General features: G+C 38.1%; 1 protein-coding gene across 1 annotated transcript in view; it reads right to left on the bottom strand.

The window, feature by feature from the left end:
• The window catches only part of LOC110443005 (glycine receptor subunit alphaZ1-like), a 48,001-nt gene that overhangs the window by 13,226 nt on the left and 14,235 nt on the right, over positions 1-20,540 (bottom strand). Inside the window, exon 3 of the mRNA XM_021486940.1 lies at positions 12,601-12,668. Within this exon, the coding sequence (XP_021342615.1) occupies positions 12,601-12,668 (68 nt within the window). The remainder of the gene's footprint in view (positions 1-12,600; positions 12,669-20,540) is intronic.

A 20,540-nucleotide genomic window follows, 5' to 3' on the forward strand; every position in this document is an offset into this window, starting at 1 on the left:
AATATTTCCATTTATGAGGTGGCCAGAACTTTCAGAAGCGGAACTCTCTAGTGTCATAGTTAAACTAATTAGAGCCCAGTAGTACCCGAGGCAGCACATGAGAGCCCGGTACTGCTGGATAGAAGTATTTGAACCGCCCGGGCCATTTCTTTTGATGTCATGTCATACATGTAGCAACTTTGTATTATTATTATTTTTTTTACATATTTTAACAATATGAATGTAATGATGAAGAAACATATCATATTCTACAAATCCATACTGGCGAACTCTCCCTATTTTGGATGGAGATTCCCGATTTTGAACCCTGAAATTCAGCATTTTCAACTATTCCTATTTTCTATTATCTGATGATTTCATCTGGAATAACAACTCAAAAGATGCAACTTATTAGTTATCTAGTTATAGGTAAAAAAATATATGTATATATACATAACAATATTATGCCAATTTAGAATTAGAAATATAACAACTGTCAAGTACATGTACAGCTAATATCGCACATGTGACAGTACCATGGAATTAAATTTTAAGTCCGTCACAGTACTTGTATTATTTGGACTATCTGATCGCCAGTTCAACTGAATATTAATAAGTACATTGTTTTGTAAAACTCTGATACAACTAAATATTGTTGTATTTTTAGGCATGGAAATATTAATTGTGAGGATTTTTATCATTTCACAAACCCGATGATTTCCAATTCGTATAATTATAGAGGGCACAATAAAACACTGGGCAGATATTACATGTAACAGAAAGTTTACAAACAAAAATAAGCTATTGGATTTGGAGATGCCGCGGACTCTTGGGGTGAACCGGAATCAGTAGTCAAACATAAGCCAATTAATTGTGTAGGTATTGTTATTATAAGGATGCAACACAGTAAAAGTCTATCATCTTAAAAAACCCACAAAGATTGACAGACTTGCGACGTGTTGTAATAGAAGCACCACAACAATATCACAGCGACAAGATAGCGGATAGTTAAACGTTAAGTTACCTTCAAACATAACTTCCGTCGACTTAAACTTTCTTGCCGTTGCTTTCCCTTTCAACTACTGAATCATTGCATAATCTACATGTACAAACTATTACTCGGAGATGAGGGGTTGTCTAGATCTCAGTGGTAGGGATCAGGTCGGTTGGGGGACAGTTTCACAAAGCGGTACTCGTCGAATGACAATTATATCGGGATCAAATCGTTATAAAACAACCATTTTCTAACATACTTTCATATTTTTCAATTACAAAAATATTTGCAACTGGTGCGCCAAGGTTGGGTAATGTGAACCCTGGAATCCAAAGAAAGGACGGACGAAATGACACAACAGTTCGTGATTTTTTGGGCAGATTATGATCAATTTCTTACTCTTTATTGATATACGTTAGTGACGCGTCATAAGCCTTTCAAGATACGTCATTTCTCCATTGCATTTATCAACATTTTTTCAATAAATTTCATGAATTTGTTTGACATCCGATTTTTATACTTAACGTCCTGCCAGAAAATTACACGTTGTTCTTGCTAGTAGTATTTACATGTACATAATTCTCTAAGGTTCTGTTATTGAGATACCAGTTTTCGTCTCCGTATCAAATTTACTGTTGGCGTCTTTCTAATAGGACACAATGGCCAATTAACTCATTATTATTTAAAAACTAAGAAATGGGTGATAACATTAGCCTAATTAACGAAAGCTTTGGATAATTCTGCAGATGTACGCAAAATGTCGTTAAAATGGATCAAACAACGAAGCCAGGGGAAATTATTGGAAAGCCCCCCAGTAAAATAACATACAACCCAATGGGATAATGACGTAACGTTGAAGACTTACATGTACGGCACGTCATTGCATACAACATCTTTCATACATTTCTACACATTTTTCTTTAACCCATCTTAAAGTTAATCGGAAATGTTATAAAAACAAAATTTGATATACCGTGAAATCGAATTTCACACATTTTTATTTCATATTAATTTTATACTTTTTCTTCAAATCAGAGACGTATACGTCTCTGTTAAAATGGATAGCAAATTTGCAGAAATTCATTTTTTCTGATATAATCAGGTTAAACATGAAAAACGACCTGCATAGCATAATTATTAAGCTAAATATTATATCATATCTTCAAAATCAGCTAACGAAATAATATTGCAGTATTTTGAAATAAATATCATCGTTTATTAAATTAATTCATCACAAAACTCATCATTAAAAATCATGAAATATATCTAGAAATGCATGGAATATATAGCCGTCGCTGTTACCATCCAAGTAAAATATTGGGAAAATACTGTACTTTTGGCCCCTACTTGTGATTTGTTGGTTTAGACACACTCATCCCCTATGTAATGCCCACTGGAGTTTATTTATTTAACACGACACAATACGGCAGTCATTTGTTTACTTTTATGACGTCTGAACGTAAACTTACGTGTGGTTTACGGCAGGTATTTGTTGGCGTAAGTTACGTGAGGTTTTGGGCGTAACTAACGGGTACCCGTAACTTATTTACGTGCACTCGTAACTTACGTGTGCGTCGTGAAACGGACCAAAAAACTTACGTACGGTTTACGGGTACTCGTAACTTTACGTACGCGTCGTGAAACGACACTCAGGTGTTACTACGGAGTGGTACACTTCCTGTGTTACTATTGAGTGTTCCCCTCCATGTGTTACTACGGAATCGTACACTTCCTGTGTTAATATTGAGTGGTATGTGCTACTACGGAGTGGTAAACTTCCTGTGTTACTAGTGAGTTGTATGTGTTACTCCGGAGTGGTACCCTTCCTATGTTACTATTGAGTGCTATGTGTTACTACGGTGTGGTACACTTCCTGTGTTACCATTGAGTGGTATGTGTTACTACGGAGTGGTACACTTCCTGTGTTACTAATGAGTGACATGTGTTACTACGGAGTCGTACACTTCCTGTGTTACAATTGAGTGACATATGTTACTACGGAGTGGTACCCTTCCTGTGTTACTATTGAGTGTTACCCTCCATGTTTTACTACGGTGTGGTACACTTCCTGTGTTACTATTGAGTGTTACCCTCCATGTGTTACTACGGAGTGGTACCCTTCCTGTGTTACCATTGAGTGTTACACTCCATGTGTTACTACGGAGTGGTACACTTCCTGTGTTACTATTGAGTGCTATGTGTTACTACGGAGTGGTACACTTCCTGTGTTACAATTGAGTGACATATGTTACTCCGGGGTCGTACACTTCCTGTGTTACAATTGAGTGGTATGTGTTACTACGGAGTGGTAAACTTCCTGTGTTACTATTGAGTGGTATGTGTTACTACGGTGTGGTACACTTCCTGTGTTACTATTGAGTGGTATGTGTTACTACGGAGTGAAACACGTTACAATTGAGTGGTTTGTGTTACAACGGAGTGGTACCCTTCCTGTGTTACTATTGAGTGTTACCCTCCATGTGTTACTACGGTGTGGTACACTTCCTGTGTTACTATTGAGTGTTACACTCCATGTGTTACTACGGAGTGGTATACTTCCTGTATTACTATTGAGTGTTACCCTCCATGTGTTACTACGGTGTGGTACACTTCCTGTGCTACTATTGAGTGTTTCACTCCATGTGTTACTACGGAGTGGTACACTTCCTGTTTTACAATTGAGTGACATATGTTACTACGGAGTCGTACACTTCCTGTGTCACAATTGAGTGGTATGTGTTACTACGGAGTGGTAAACTTCCTGTGTTACTATTGAGTGGTATGTGTAACTACGGTGTGGTACACTTCCTGTGTTACTATTGAGTGGCATATGTTACTACGGAGTGGTACACTTCCTTTGTTACTATTGAATGGTTTGTGTTACAACGGAGTGGTACACTTCCTGTGTTACAATTGAGTGGCATGTGTTACTACGGAGTGGTACACTTCCTGTGTTACTATTGAGTGGTATATGTTACTACAGAGTGGTACACTTCCTCTGTTACAATTGAGTGGTATGTGTTACTACGGAGTAGTACACTTCCTGTGTTACTATTGAGTGGTATATGTTACTACAGAGTGGTACACTTCCTCTGTTACAATTGAGTAGTATGTGTTACTACGGAGTGGTACACGTTACAATCGAGTGGTATGTGTTACTACGGAGTGGTACACGTTACAATCGAGTGGTATGTGTTACTACGGAGTGGTACACGTTACAATCGAGTGGTATGTGTTACTACGGAGTGGTACACGTTACAATTGAGTGGTAAGTGTTACTACGGAGTGGTACACGTTACAATTGAGTGGTATGTGTTACTACGGAGTGTTACACTTCATGTATTACTATTGAGTGGTTCACTCCATGTAATACGACGGAGGGTTACAGTTCCTATGTTACTATTGAGTGGTATGTGTTACTACGGAGTGGTACACGTTACAATTGAGTGGTATGTGTTACTACGGAGTGGTACACTTCCTGTGTTACAATTGAGTGACATATGTTACTACTGAGTCGTACACTTCCTTTGTTACAATTGAGTGGTATGTGTTACTACGGAGTGGTACACTTCCTCTGTTACAATTGAGTGGTATGTGTTACCACTCCGTAGTAACCCATACAACTCCCTAGTAACACAGGAAGTGTGCCACTCCGTAGTACCGCATGGAGTGTTACACTTAATAGTAAGACAGGAAGTGTACCACTCCGTAGTAACCCATACAACTCCCTAGTAACACAGGAAGTGTGCCACTCCGTAGTAACATATACCACTTAATTGTGACACAGGAAGTATACCACACCGTAGTAACATATGCCACTCAATAGTAACACTCGAAGTGTACCACTCCGTATTAACATATGTCACTCAATTGTAACACAGGAAGTAACACATACCACTCCACATACCACTCAATAGTAACTCAGGAAGGGTGCCACTCCGTAGTAACATATGTCACTCCATTGTAACACAGGAAGTGAACCACTCCGTAGTAACATATACCACTTAATTGTGACACAGGAAGTATACCAATCCGTAGTATTATATGGAGAGTACCACTCAATAGTAACTCAGGAAGGGTGCCACTCCGTAGTAACACATACCGCGCAATTGTAACGTGTACCGCTCCGTAGTAACACATACAACTCACTAGTAACACAGGAAGTGTACCACCCCGTAGTAACACATACCATTCAATTGTAACGTGTACCGCTCCGTAGTAACACATACCACCCAATTGTAACACAGGAATTGTACCACTCCGTAGTAACCCATACAACTCCCTAGTAACACAGGAAGTGTGCCACTCCGTAGTAACACATACACATACCACTCAATAGAAACATAGGAAATGTAACTCTCCGTCGTAACACCCGGACCAAACAACTCAATTGTAACACAGGAAGTGTTAATATTGAGTGGTATGTGTTACTACGGAGTGGTACACTTCCTGTGTTATTATTGAGTGGTATGTGTTACTACGGAGTGTATCAATTCCTGTGTTACTATTGAGTGGTTCACTCCATATGTTACTACGGAGTGTAACACTTCCTGTGTTACAATTGAGTTGTTCACTCCGTGTGTTACGACGGAGTGTTACATTTCCTATGTTACTATTGAGTGGTATGTGTTACTACAGAGTGGTACCCTTCCTGTGTTACTATTGAGTGGTATGTGTTACTACGGAGTGGTACACTTCCTGTCTTACTATTGAGTGGCATATGTTACTACGGAGTGTAACACTTCCTGTGTTACTATTGAGTGGTTCACTCCATGTGTTACGACGGAGTGTTACAGTTCCTGTGTTACTATTGAGTGGTATGTGTTACTACGGAGTGGTACCCTTCCTGTGTTACTATTAAGTGTTACACTATATGTGTTACTACGGAGTGGCACACTTCCTGTGTTACCATTGAGTGGTAAGTGTTACTACGGTGTGGTACACTTCCTGTGTTACTATTGAGTGGTAAGTGTCACTACGAAGTGGTACACTTCCTATTTTACAATTGAGTGGCATGTGTTATTACGGAGTGGTACACTTCCTGTGTTACTAGTGAGTTGTATGTGTTACTACGGTGTGGTACACTTCCTGTTTTACAATTGAGTGGCATATGTTACTACGGAGTGGTACACTTCCTGTGTTACAATTGAGTGGCATATGTTACTACGGAGTGGTACAGTTCCAGTGTTACTATTGAGTGGTATGTGTTACTACGGGGTGGTACACTTCCTGTCTTACTATTAAGTGTAACACTCCATGCGGTACTACGGAGTGGCACACTTCCTGTGTTACTATTGAGTGGCATGTGTTATTACGGAGTGGTACACTTCCTGTGTTACTAGTGAGTTGTATGTGTTACTACGGAGTGGTACACTTCCTGTGTTACTATGGAGTGACAAATGTTATTACGGAGTGGTAAACTTCCTGTTTTACAATTGAGTGGCATATGTTACTACGGAGTTGTACACTTCCTGTGTTACAATTGAGTGGCATATGTTACTACGGAGTGGTACACTTCGAGTGTTACTATTGAGTGGCATATGTTACTACGGAGTTGTACACTTCCTGTGTTACAATTGAGGGGCATATGTTACTACGGAGTGGTACACTTCCTCTGCTACTATTGAGTGGTAATTGTTACTACGGAGTGGTGCACTTCCTGTTTTACAATTGAGTGGCATGTGTTACTACGGAGGGGTGCACTTCCTGTGTTACTATTGAGTGGTAAGCGTCACTACGGAGTGGTACACTTCCTGTGTTACAATTGAGTGGTATGTGTTACTACGGAGTGGTCACTTCCTGTGTTACTATTGAGTGGCATATGTTACTACGGAGTGGTACACTTCCTCTGTTACTATTGAGTGGTAATTGTTACTACGGAGTGGTACACTTCCTGTTTTACAATTGAGTGGCATGTGTTACTACGGAGTGGTACACTTCCTGCGTTACTTTTGAGTGGCATATGTTACTACGGAGGGGTACACTTCCTGTGTTACTATTGAGTGTTAAGTGTCACTACGGAGTGGTACACTTCCTGTGTTACTATTGAGTTGTATGTGTTACTACGGAGTGGTACACTTCCTGTGTTACTTTTGAGTGGCATATGTTACTACGGAGTGGTACACTTCCTGTGTTACTATTTAGTGGCATATGTTACTACGGTGTGGTATACTTCCTGTGTTACAATTGAGTGGCATATGTTACTACGGAGTGGTTCACTTCCTCTGTTACAATTGAGTGGTATGTGTTACTACGGAGTGGTACCCTTCCTGTGTTTCTATTGAGTGGTATGTGTTACTACGGAGTTGTACCCTTCCTGTGTTACTATTGAGTGGCATATGTTACTACGGAGTGGTACACTTCCTCTGTTACAATTGAGTGGTATGTGTTACTACGGAGTGGTACCCTTCCTGTGTTTCTATTGAGTGGTATGTGTTACTACGGAGTGGTACCCTTCCTGTGTTACTATGTATGTGTTACTACGGAGTGGTACACTTCCTGTGTTACTATTGAGTGGGAAGTGTTACTACGGAGTGGTACACTTCCTGTGTTACTATTGAGTGGGAAGTGTTACTACGGAGTGGTACACTTCCTGTGTTACTATTTAGTGGCATATGTTACTACGGTGGGGTATACTTCCTGTGTTTCAATTGAGTGGCATATGTTACTACGGAGTGGTACACTTCCTGTGTTACTATTGAGTGGTATGTGTTACTACGGAGTGGTACACTCCTGTGTTACTTTTGAGTGACATATGTTACTACGGTGTGGTATACTTCCTGTGTTTCAATTGAGTGGCATATGTTACTACGGAGTGGTACACTTCCTCTGTTATAATTGAGTGGTATGTGTTACTACGGAGTGGTACGCTTCCTGTGTTACCATTAAATGATTCAATCCTGTGTTACGACGGAGTGTTACAGTTCCTGTGTAACACCCGAATTTTACATTTCTTTATGTAACATGTTCGGCTATGCTTTGCTGAAAGGTTTCTTAACAGATGGATCAACTGATCACATAATGTTTGCGGGGGAAAGAGAGAAAGATCTATGGCGGAAAACTGTCCATATATCCATAAGTCGGCATTTATGAAAACGAAAAAACATATCAATGCATAAATAATTTCTGGTAGCGAACATTCATAGAATAGATATAAAACTAATTGAATATGAATTTTTGAACTGCTGAGATAATAGATATTTTTGATTTACTATAACTATGAAAGCGATGGGGTTTCCCAGACTTAAAATTACTTTCAACACTTTCCCATCCATGGACCAAATTTTGAATAAACATTTTGATTCCGTGATGTAATGTGCAAAAACAAATCACATGCCGGAAAAGTGGTCCTCCTTTGGGAAAGTGTTCAAAATAATGAAAAACAGTGGTTAATAAGTTTCTTAAAACCGAGACAGGTGTTTCTTGGGTTAAAACAGTTTGTATTTCCGTATTCGTCTATGGCCTATGTATTCGAATGTTAAATCCACGTTCAAATTCACTTTTTTTTTTAATAAATAGGCATGTGATCTTTTTCTTAATTAAGTAATAAATATTTTTCAAATCAATGGAACATTTAATTCATATTTTATTAACATACCTATTGATTTATCTCCTATGGAATCATGTCAACAAATCCCTGTACACGTGTACAGTACAAGTAAGACATCATTTAAAATGATATAATCCTCCAACTGGCATTAGAAATTTTATTGATTAGTTAAACACAAACAAATGATGCCGAAATACAAAATATGTGGGATTGTTGTGTTAGAATATAAAAAAGGCCAAGCAAAAAGAATGAACTGTTATTATCGCAAATATATTACTAAAACTGGGGGGAACATTCATCGTCGAGGACAGTCTCATTTGCTTGAAATGATTGATGACTGCAGCACTATGTAAGGAGCGCAACACACGTGTAAGACCATCCTCGATTACCGGGGTTACGATCACCTAGAGAGCGTAGGTGATCGTAACCGCTGGAAATCGAGGATAGTGTAAGGCATGCTTTTCGAAAAGTGTATGTAATTTGCCATTCAAATGTGCATGAAGAAAAAAATCAAGATGTGTGTTTTGAATTATTCTGAAAGGGTGTAGGATCTATACACTTCCTCATACTAAGGATTATCAATCGTGCTCAGCATACATACAAATCTCATCAGTTTTTATTTCATTGATGGTCTGATATAATTCGATCTGATATTCTCGCTTTTCTACATGCGATTTGCTTCGTCACTATGACAGATGTTTCTATTCCTTAAGAATTTTATATGGAGAAGTCTGCAACATGTCTATAACGCACAATGGCTTCCTCCCTCTCGGTGTTTCAACATACTGACAAGCCAGGACTTCAGCACGATAAAGGAACAGTTGGACCACGTATCGCATCTTGTCAAGGTGTCTGTATCAGAAAACTGTAGTTTTAGCACATAGCTCGAAAACATATACGTGCAATGCAAAGCCAGTTATGAACCGTAACGAAAAAATCTATATAGAACAATAAAAACCTAAGAAAAGTGCGAATGTCGTGACAGCTTTCGTTTTCTGAGATATTGCAATTTATTTTAGAAAAAAACACTTTTGCCTCGGCGGCGATCACCTCGATATTGGTAGCTCACATTTGTGACGTCACAAGTTCAACGCTGCCAAAACATCGACTTTGCGTTGGGTATGCGTATTCTTCGGCTATTTATATGATAAGTTCTGTTGTCACTTACTGGTGTAGGTAATATTTATATGTATAAGCAAAGTGTTACATATGGATTGAACGGCGTTTTTGTAATTTTCATACCGGTATGAACGCAAATCTGTTACATTCATATTGCATGGAGCCCGCAAGTCGTATCCATATATTTACATTTTTACTATAGAACAATTGTTTAATTTTATCTATTTGGTCTTGAATAATTCATTTATTAATTGTGTATGGGTCGTCCTTTAAACGATATTGGCGGAACAGCTCTATTTAAATAAAATTGGCGCCAATAATTAACCGTGGTCATTTGAGTGTTTGACGCAGGGTCATACACTGAATGTTATCCAAAGCGAAGCGACAAGACTCTCATTGAACAAGCTTAATCTATGACGTCATAAGTAAACCACATGTTAGGCCTACGTCACGAGCGTCTTGCTTTGGTTGATTTCATGGGGTGATGATTTGACATGGTCTTGAAACAAATTTAAGACCAACTCAATTCATCACCAAATGAAATCGACCAAAGCAAGATTTAAAACTTTATATTTCAATCAACGTGTTTTTTTTCAATAGCCGGAACTTGTGAAGTCAATTCTGATAGTTTGTCCCAGCTTCTGGAGCTTGTGTAAGTCTACGTATTTATGTAATGTAAAATAAAATATAGTCTGTCATTGAAGGACCGTCATACAACATGAAGGTGTACGTTGATATTTCAATACAGCCAAATTATGAAGAAACAAAACACAAAACCATATTTTAAAGGTCATATTTAATTTTTGTTGATGATTTCATATGATATCAAATTTTCTGACGCCTCATCGCGGAAGAATAATGCGTAGACGCGGTGCGCAGGCTCAGCTTCGAGTCTACGGTAGTAGTCATCTTTTTACTGCATCGAAGTGGAGAGCCGCTAAATTTCGAGGTTCTACATCTTCTGGAATGTGAAGCTGCAGTAATTGAATGTTGAGTTAGACAGGAAATCAGATGTGGCTTAATAGGACGAAACAATTTGATATGGCAGTTGTCTGAACGACTGTATTTCATATGACTGGACCACATGGATCTGCGTTGTTTTTGATTTGAGGCAGAATGGGTAGCTGAAGGTCATAGGTGGGAATGATTTCTTGTATCTATTACGCCACGTGTTATCGATGTCTCGTGTGTGTTTAAATGATACGCGTTTTTTTTATTATCAGTTCCAGCTACAAATCCCTACTTTACCTTACTTAGAACAGTTTACCACAGGTGAAAATAGATAAATAATGTCAATACAATCAAGAAATAGACTACAATACTTCACACAACGTTCTTCTCCTAATGCTTTGTTTAATTGAGGGAATCGAGAAAAAGCCATCGGTACATATTCCAGTCCTGTCATGTGACCTACTTAGATGTTGCGTGAGTTTGAAGCGGAGTCTGACAAAGGCGTGTGTGTAATTTCCTCAGCCAAATGTCTGACAATAATTATTCTGTACATACCACAAACCACCCGCAAGAGTTGTGATTGCCGATTCCATGTTCACATATACAGCATTGTAAGCGTAATTGAACATTCAAAATCATGAAATTTAAAACCTTGTCAAGCTCGAACTTACAGGATCACGTTGTCGGGGGGAAAAGGCTTACACCGATCGTATCAATCCCGACAGTCGACTGGCTAAATCTATCTCAGCGTCTGTCGATAATCTGTCTATAAAGTCTATCAGAATGACTGTCGACCTATAGAGCAGGACTACCGTCGTAATTGAAATTTCGACATGCGTTCTAATTCTATCAGTGTTCTCAGTGGGTTAGATTGAAAGTAGAATTGAATATGGTACTTGCTTCACTAATGCTAATACCTCTTTGAGGCTAAAGCAGCATGCGTCTACGGTATGTAAAGATAATGGGTATTTTTTCCATAAAAAACGAGGACACAACACATAAAGCTGTCCTATAACAGCACATTGATAGATACGTACAGGATTCATGAATAGCAAATCGGTGTATTTGATTTGTACTCATGCGTGCTCGTACGCCGGGATGGCTATATACGGATCAGTCTAATGTCCCGGAAAGGATTATTACAAAATTGGATTCGAAACAAAGAAGTACAAAGTTCCTAACGGTATGAATAACAATAGATAGACAGAAGGAATAAACAATTACCCCGCGTGTTTTGACCTGGATCGATATTTGTCATTCAATCCCAGAAACAATTAGGACTTCGATTTAGGTAGCACACACAGGCATGTCAGAATAGTGTGATAAATGAGTTATCGGAAAACTATTCATGTAGTGGCTGTGTAAACATGCCGATATCAAACGATACATTATACCTACAGCAATACTGCTGTCGTCTGTGCGTGTCAAGTTATTAATGACACAGGTGGGGTAAACATAAATCTGCGATTCCATTCGTGATTTTAGAAAGATTTTTAAAAAGCAGAATAGAAAACGTTAAGAACACGGAACGGTGACTGGTGATATGGTTTAGAGGGCCTTGTCAGTGCTGACTTTGGTAAAACACTCCTGGAGTTTCCAGACCCTCAGCCCTCCCTCAACAGACCAATGCTAAACAGCTTCTCATCAAAGTTGTTGCTGTTTTAAAAATATTACTCTGTATCGAATCATAGTTTTTTTATGGATTGTATACATAAGACAGGATGTCATTTATTTACTAACCACTACATGGCGTCAAAGCTCGCGGGTAGGAAGGCTTATTTTTATCGCCAAAACAAGTCCCACTTATATTTCCCGGGCAAATTTGAGATGATTGGTATTTTGGGATATATATAGGCTACCCTGAAACCGAGGTCAGACTACCGGAACATAAAGGGGAACATTAGTAATGTTTCCCCATTCTACAACATATACGTAAATAGAAAGAAGACACGGCATTGTTCTATCGCGGTACAATATGTACACAGATAATGTAAAGCTAGCTACTCACCATCGTTTTCTCGCTGATGGAGTCGATGCTGTTTATGAACAAACTGACCTCCACCTCCGTGTAATTGTCTGGAAAAAAAGACAATAGAAATGACAAATATAAAGAGATGACACTGATTTATTACACTGTTGATATAGTTTAGGTTGGTGTTTAGGGGATGAAAAACAACGTCGTTTGGCCGGTATAACTACATCGTTATCTAGCTACATTCGAACACTATATTATACCGTGTGTGAATGATATTATTCTGATTCATTCCAACTGATTAAGCCGTTATGTGTTGAACTACTCGTGAAACTGGAGCATAAGGTCACATTCAAGACATTATTTGTTATCAGGTTGCATTTTTTCTACCTGACTTACGTTACCGACGGGCTTGCCTATTAGTGATGTATTGAAATAGGTATAGGTTACTACATCCCCCACACGTACAGCTCGTGATATTTCGACAGCATATATAATAGTGCGACTGTTACAGGGACTGATAAGTCTGGCGATTTAAAACATTCAGGTGCAATTATTTTATTAGTATTATAATACTGATCTTTTGAATCTTCCGGTATTTATGAATATTTATAAGTTATGTGTCGATACAGGGAAACAGCTAGACATTTCTTTATAATACAAACTTTATTTAATTTTGCAACATTTATGAAACAAATTATTTCAGCTTATATTGATCTCTCTTTTTGGCGGGGACGTAAGCGCGCAGGGTCTTTATGTTGGAGGAAACCGGAGTACCCGGAGAAAAACCAAATGATCGGGCAGGTGACCCCATACTTTTCCTTGTTATATCGGGGTATCGAACCCCAATGAGACACCCCATCACCTATTTCTTTATAGTTGTATATTGTCAAACAAGACTTTTTGGACTTATCTATTGTTAGTATTTCACAATTTTATTCAGACCATAGGAATTTACGAAATTTTCTGCTGTCAGTTCTATCATATAAACAACCGTTCGGTAATAATAACAGGATTTATAATAATTTTTTGCAAGTCTTACCTGGGAATGTCACAGTTTTGTAAGGAAGTTGAATAAAGACTACAGTCACGAAACCCATCAGAAAAAGGATAGTTTCTCTAATGGCGTGAATAGACTAGAAATAGATATCGCAACCCAACAACACGGCAGTAACTCGATTTGTTTTGTTTTGTTTTTGATTATTTTGAGAATGATAGAACAAATTACTTTTTACTTTTTGAATTATTACTTTGGTATCCTTTGTGGTTTATGGTACATTTGAATTATTATTTTGGTATTATCCCTGAAACCAATTTATTATTTCCTGTGTGGTTTATGGTACATTTGAATTATTACTTTGGTATTATTCCTGAAACCAATTTATTATTTCCTGTGTAGTTTATGGTACATTTGTACAGTGTATAGCCGAAAGGAAAGGAAATTGAGTAAATACTAAGATATATAAGCACTGATTAAATAGTTAACGACTCATACGATACGTTGGGCAGATATTTTGTTCATCTTTGTCGACTAGGAAGCACTAAAATACAGAAGACATAACGCCAATACTTAACTAAATACTTCAAAAGAGCTCCTATCAGTGCAAATCACAACATAATGATTTGTACCAAACAATTTCATTTTCCGTTTTTAGATAGTTTAATATTTAACCTCTAAAAACTTCACTCTTGAGATTTGCCAGATTATATTTCGGCTGCTTTACAGCTTTGTTTCGGCACCCAGTTATCAGCTCTCACTATTTAAGCAAATCCCGATAAATTTCTATTTTTGGTAACAAAACTTTTGCACTACGTCACAAATAATGCTCTGTCATAAATTGAAATCTCCTAATTAATTCCATGTAATTGAAATTATGATGCCACAAGAATACACACTGATCACATTTAACTTCAGCTCGTGTGCACGATCCCCGATCAACAAACAGCCTAATACCAGAGGAAATGAAATAAAAAACAAACTTTTATGACATTAATTCTCGAACAAAACAAAGCGAATCCTCACAAAACGTTGACAGGCTTGAAACACTACATGCCATTAATTCCTGTTATAAATCCTAAACGATAAACCTATTTTTGTGATAACACATGAATCAAACGGACATATTTAATCCCACAAAATAATAAATGGCACTCAAATACCAGCGAAATTGTTCTGTTTTCCTGTTGATTCAAAATACTTATGATTCTCACTCAAACTGATAAATTAATTCCGACCAAGTTGAAGTAGGGTAGACGGCCATTTTGAAGGGGGTGTAATCAGTATAAATGTTTCTGAAGTGCACGCGCTTCTAGCACTGTCACCCAATTACTGTGAAAAACGACCACAGCTAATGTTGTCTGTGCGTGTGATAGAATTTGTAAGACGAGTATGATGATCGGTGGGTCTAAGAGTGCCACTGATTACACGAGTGCGTCTGGCAGATCTCAACACGGACAACGCACAATGCAGTGAGGAAAGGAACCATTTCAATAACGGGATTTTGTTGGGTTAATTAACATATTTCATGTGGTATTTGTAATATGCTCCGTCATTCCTTAATTTTTGCTTTTAAATATCGATATTTTGGTCATGTCTATCTCTTTGTCTGTTTCTGTGTACTTTTACACTCCGAAGACAACACTACTTGCTACTTAGGGTCGGATATCCCCCTGTTAAGCATCCACTCAGTGCTTGAAACAAGGGATGGCAAGCTCGCCCATTTTGAAACAGGAGAAAGAGAAATGCAACGGCCAGACCGGGGTTCGAATCCGGGAACCCTCCGAAATGTAGAAGGACGCTTTACTAATTGAGCTACCTGGTCGTCGACGATTGACCAAGTCACGTTCTGCTACAATCGTAATAGCATAAATAGAAATTCCACAACTAGTCTTGGATTGTTATCATATTTACCTAATAAAAAATACCCCATAACGTCACAATGGAAGATGACGTCGCAAAGCATTGTTATTTGACGTCATAATTAGAAGATTGACCAATGAAATCACGTCCAGGGTGTTGCCCACTACTAAGGGAACTTAAAATGTTATCCAACTCCTTGCAGGTCTGTCCATGAGTTAGGAATAGAAAAACCTACAGCGGCTAGGAAGAAATAAATAAAATGCACTCTCTTCTGATAACTGTTTGATATGCGCATCGTCGATGGAACGATTTTGATAGAGAATCACTCCTAATCGTGGAAATGAAGTGTTAAGCGTCAAATTGACAAGTACAAAATTGCGTCAGAGCCAAAATCACGAGACGAATGTTTATGGTCCATGTACTATATATTTGTGTTTTAAGTCTACTTTATGCACCTACGTAATGACTTTAGCGTTCATAGTACGATGAATTACACAGAAGTCGGTTTTGAAGCCAAAATCCTTGTTAATGTGACGCTTTGTATTCCGCTTCAAATGATGCAGTGACTAAATATGAATCAGTCGCCACAGTGCTGGAGTTTTATTGCTACGTGTAAATTATATCGGCACACAAAATGCACTATCAGATGAGTGTTTAAATCTCAATGACCGACGACATTTTTTTGAAAATGGAAATATATTAACGAACAGTATTTTCGTGAGTTTCAGTGAAAATGAAAGCCGCACGAAAATTAAAATTTCAAATTCAAACCCTACATGAGCGAAGCTCTAGTTTGGTATGTACAAGGAGTGAACTTGTGATGCAAATATAAACTTATTGCTATATACTTGTCATATTTGGTATGGTAGGCCTAATTGATGATTATGGTAAGCCTAATTGATGATTGCAATCATAGGTTTTATGATTGCAATCATAGGTTTTATGATTGCAATCATAGGTTTTATGATTGCATTCATCAATTAGGCTTACCATACCAGATACGACAAGTACCGTCAGTGTTAAGCGATTATACTAGTGGACGAAACGCGGGCTTAATGCTGAACCTGTGAATTTAAAAGATCACATTTGATGATACCGCCAAATGTCATACATCGTATATGTCAGAAAGTGTTTGTAAAGCATTATCATATCTATGAGAAAGCACGTGCTAGTAGTCAATTTATGTCATTCATATACGCTGTATTTCCCTCAGAAAATGCCAGTGTCTATATATCGTTATGTTTGATAATCTGGGAATATTTAGATTGTCAACATGATTATATCATGTGATGTTGCGAAAGTAATACGACATAATTCGGCTCCTATGTCGGTTTATTTGTCCTGTCTAACTTTTAAACAATGCGTGTGTAAAGAAGACAGAGGACAAATCTGCTGACTAGCTGTCAGCACGAATCAGTGTCACATCATGACTGGCTGCATGATTACTAAAGACATGCCTATGGAAACAAACGGAGCCCCTCGCCTGACCGACTTGCTTTTGTTTGCATCAGAGGCTGAATTGCCAGGACTGATAATAAAAACTTAGCCAAGTAGTTGAGATTCACTTTCAAATTTATCGATAATGCGTTTTCTTATAAGAAATTCATTGGCCACGCTGATCACATAACCCATCCTGAAATGAAAACAAGTACATAAACTTCCCTTCAAAATGAGGCACATTCCTAGATCTACCGACGGGGACAGCTAACTTAAAAGATGTACAATAACCGTGACGACGTTTTGACTTTCCGATCGTGAACTTTCCTTTTCTTGAATGTATCATTCCTGCTTTAACATCTTACAGTGTTATCATATCGCAGCTGATTCTGTATTTAAGAACATCATGATTTTCGTCATATAAACACATGGTTTCAGAAGAAAGCTGATGAAAGTCATGGGTAAGCTATATGGTCGCCTTCGTGATTTCAATGGGAAGTCTAAAATATTTTTTGTGATATGAAAGAAGAATATTATGTCCATGTTCTATCGTCTTGAATTCGAATTATGGTTTGTGGACACTTCTGCGCTTTCTTGTCACTTTGGCTCACTTCTCTCAAGTTGATTATTGGGTGAATAGCGCACTTGCCTTTCATCAAGGCGGTCGGGGTTCGATTCCTCGTTCGGACGAGTAAAGGTATGGGATCACCTGCCCGACAACGTGGGTTTTCTCCGGGTACTCCGGTTTACTCCCACATAAGACCCCACGCGCTCTAACATCCGGGCTAACAACAGTATTAATATAAGTTGAAGTAACTTGTTTCATAACTGCTGTAAAATAAATAAAGTTTATTTTTAATGGTGATTATTTAAAAGTGCATGAACAACTCAGAACGATTTTGAAGTTAAAATCTATCCCAATAGCTGTAAGGTTAGCAGGCGTGTATCCAAAGAACCGACGTTTATCAGCAGCTGTAAGATTAGCAGGCGTGTATCCCAAGGACCGACGTTTATCAGTAGCTGTAAGGTTAGCAGGCGTGTATCACTTGTATCCCAAGGACCGACGTTTATCAATAGCTGTAAGGTTAGCAGGTGTGTATCCCAAGGACCGACGTTTATCAATAGCTGTAAGGTTAGCAGGCGTGTATCCCAAGGACCGGCGTTTATCAATAGCTGTTAGGTGACCAGGTGTGTCTCCCAAGGACCGACGTTTATCAAAAGCTGTAAGGTTAGCAGATGTGTCTCCCAAGGACAGGCGTTTATCAGTCGCTGTAAGGTTTACAGGTGTGTATCCCAAGGACCGACGTTTATCAGTAGCTGTAAGGTTAACAGGTGTGTATCCTAATGACAGGCGTTGATCAGTAGCTGTAAGGGTAACAGGTGTGTATCCCAAGGACCGACGTTTATCAGTAGCTGTAAGGTTAGCAGGCGTGTATATGTTTATTTCAATCGTGAAATGTCACAATATATCATAGTAATATACTATAGGCAATTAGAACATTTCAAATTGGACAATATTGGTAATGACATATACTGTATTAAAATGATAAATGAGATAGTATTTGTAAATACAGAACCAGAGCAATAAATAATTAATAAGGAAAGCGTGTTGATCCATAAATGTGAAACGAAAAACCCACAGATACTTTTAGTAGATCAACCGTAATAATTTTCTTTATTTACCGTCGTGTACTATTGACAACAACAAACATAAGCTCTGTAGAGTTTTTATCACGACGCCTCTAATGGAACAAATGGTGTTTTCGTGGTGGAGGAAACCCACAGGTGAAACCACCGTACCATCGGAGGGATAACAACTAACCCTATCAGACATCACTCTCTTTTTTCCTCCACCGCTGGGGATCGAACCGATATTCTTAGGAGAGCGAGTGGTCTGAAGCTCACGCTTGATTGTACACAGTAGTACAATGACTGTGCGCGTTAGCGATCACGGCTACCGAGGCATCCGAGGTACCGTATGAACAAATATCAAGTTTGCAACTTATGTCAAACGTGTTATAAGGATCAATTACGATAAATGTCAACACTAACATATCAAACAGGGTGTCTCTAAAAAAAAGGGTGATATACACATATTGAACGTAGTCTTAGAGTATGTGTTATATGTAATTTAAATGATGTTGAAGATGAGTTTCATGTTATGTTTTAATGTCCATGTTAATCTGATGTGTGCGTTAATTTTTTGATATATGCCAAATATGTTTAAAATTATCTGATATGTTTAATTTAAATAACACAGAAGAACTAGTCAATTTTGCCAAATATCTTAAAGCGGCAAATGTAAGAAAACCCCAATTAAGTTGGTTATACTCTCTGTATCGTTCGGATAGGGCTAGTGCGGTATTGCGTTGTATTGTATGTAAATATTGTAAATAGCTCATCTTTGAACTGATGAGACGAAAGACTCCGCTTAATAAAGAACTTATTCAGTCAGTAGATATCTAGCTGACAACGGATTGCAGAGACGAAGATAATTTACACAACCGTTTACTGTGTAATTCCAGGAATATTTTGTTTTTATTTATAAAGGTTTTTAATGAAATGCAACATTCAAATGTACAATTTTAAATAAAAAAAAGTATGAGATTATTCCATAGGGGGTTGAAATATGGGGCTATGCAGACAGAGCATGCATTAGACATACCAAATTATTATAAACAGACAGGTTATCTTAATCGTCTAGAGAATGTACAATCTGTATTTAATTTACATAATATTATTGTAATGGTACAAAAATAGATAGATATGCATATGAAGATTTTGAACAACTTTTGAAAGCAACAGGGCTTGATTTGTCAATATGGGAATTGCTTTTTTTTTTCGACCTAAGAATTAGATATAGCCTACGCCAGAAACGACGGCTTTGTTTGATTGACAAAGTTGGTGTAAGTCATCATGATACTTTAATTTAATATATAAACATATATACTTTTCAATTAGAATGACTGTATAGGATTAAGAGCTCAATGGCCCCAATCCTAAATACATTGTATATTGGATTAATTCCCCACGTTTAACGACATCATTAGAATTAAACTTTTTTTTTTTACACCCAAAAACGTACAGGTATTTTAGATGAAGAGAACACTATTTTAATAGACGTCTTAGTGACACTCACATTATAATTAAGTGGACGTTCAACTGTTACATACTTATAGTATCGTTACTGGCGTCCGAACTGTTACATACTTGTAGTACCGTTACTGGCGTCCGAACTGTTACATACTTGTAGTACCGTTACTGGCGTCCGAACTGTTACATACTTGTAGTACCGTTACTGGCGTCCGAACTGTTACATACTTGTAGTACCGTTACTGGCGTCCGAACTGTTACATACTTGTAGTACCGTTACTGGCGTCCGAACTGTTACATACTTGTAGTACCGTTACTGGCGTCCGAACTGTTACATACTTGTAGTACCGTTACTGGCGTCCGAACTGTTACATACTTGTAGTACCGTTACTGGCGTCCGAACTGTTACATACTTGTAGTACCGTTACTGGCGTCCGAACTGTTACATACTTGTAGTACCGTTACTGGCGTCCGAACTGTTACATACTTGTAGTACCGTTACTGGCGTCCGAACTGTTACATACTTGTAGTACCGTTACTGGCGTCCGAACTGTTACATACTTGTAGTACCGTTACTGGCGTCCGA

Source organism: Mizuhopecten yessoensis, unplaced genomic scaffold (genome assembly GCF_002113885.1).
Source record: "Mizuhopecten yessoensis strain PY_sf001 unplaced genomic scaffold, ASM211388v2 scaffold716319, whole genome shotgun sequence".
In the NCBI taxonomy this organism is placed as follows: Eukaryota; Metazoa; Mollusca; class Bivalvia; order Pectinida; family Pectinidae; genus Mizuhopecten; species Mizuhopecten yessoensis.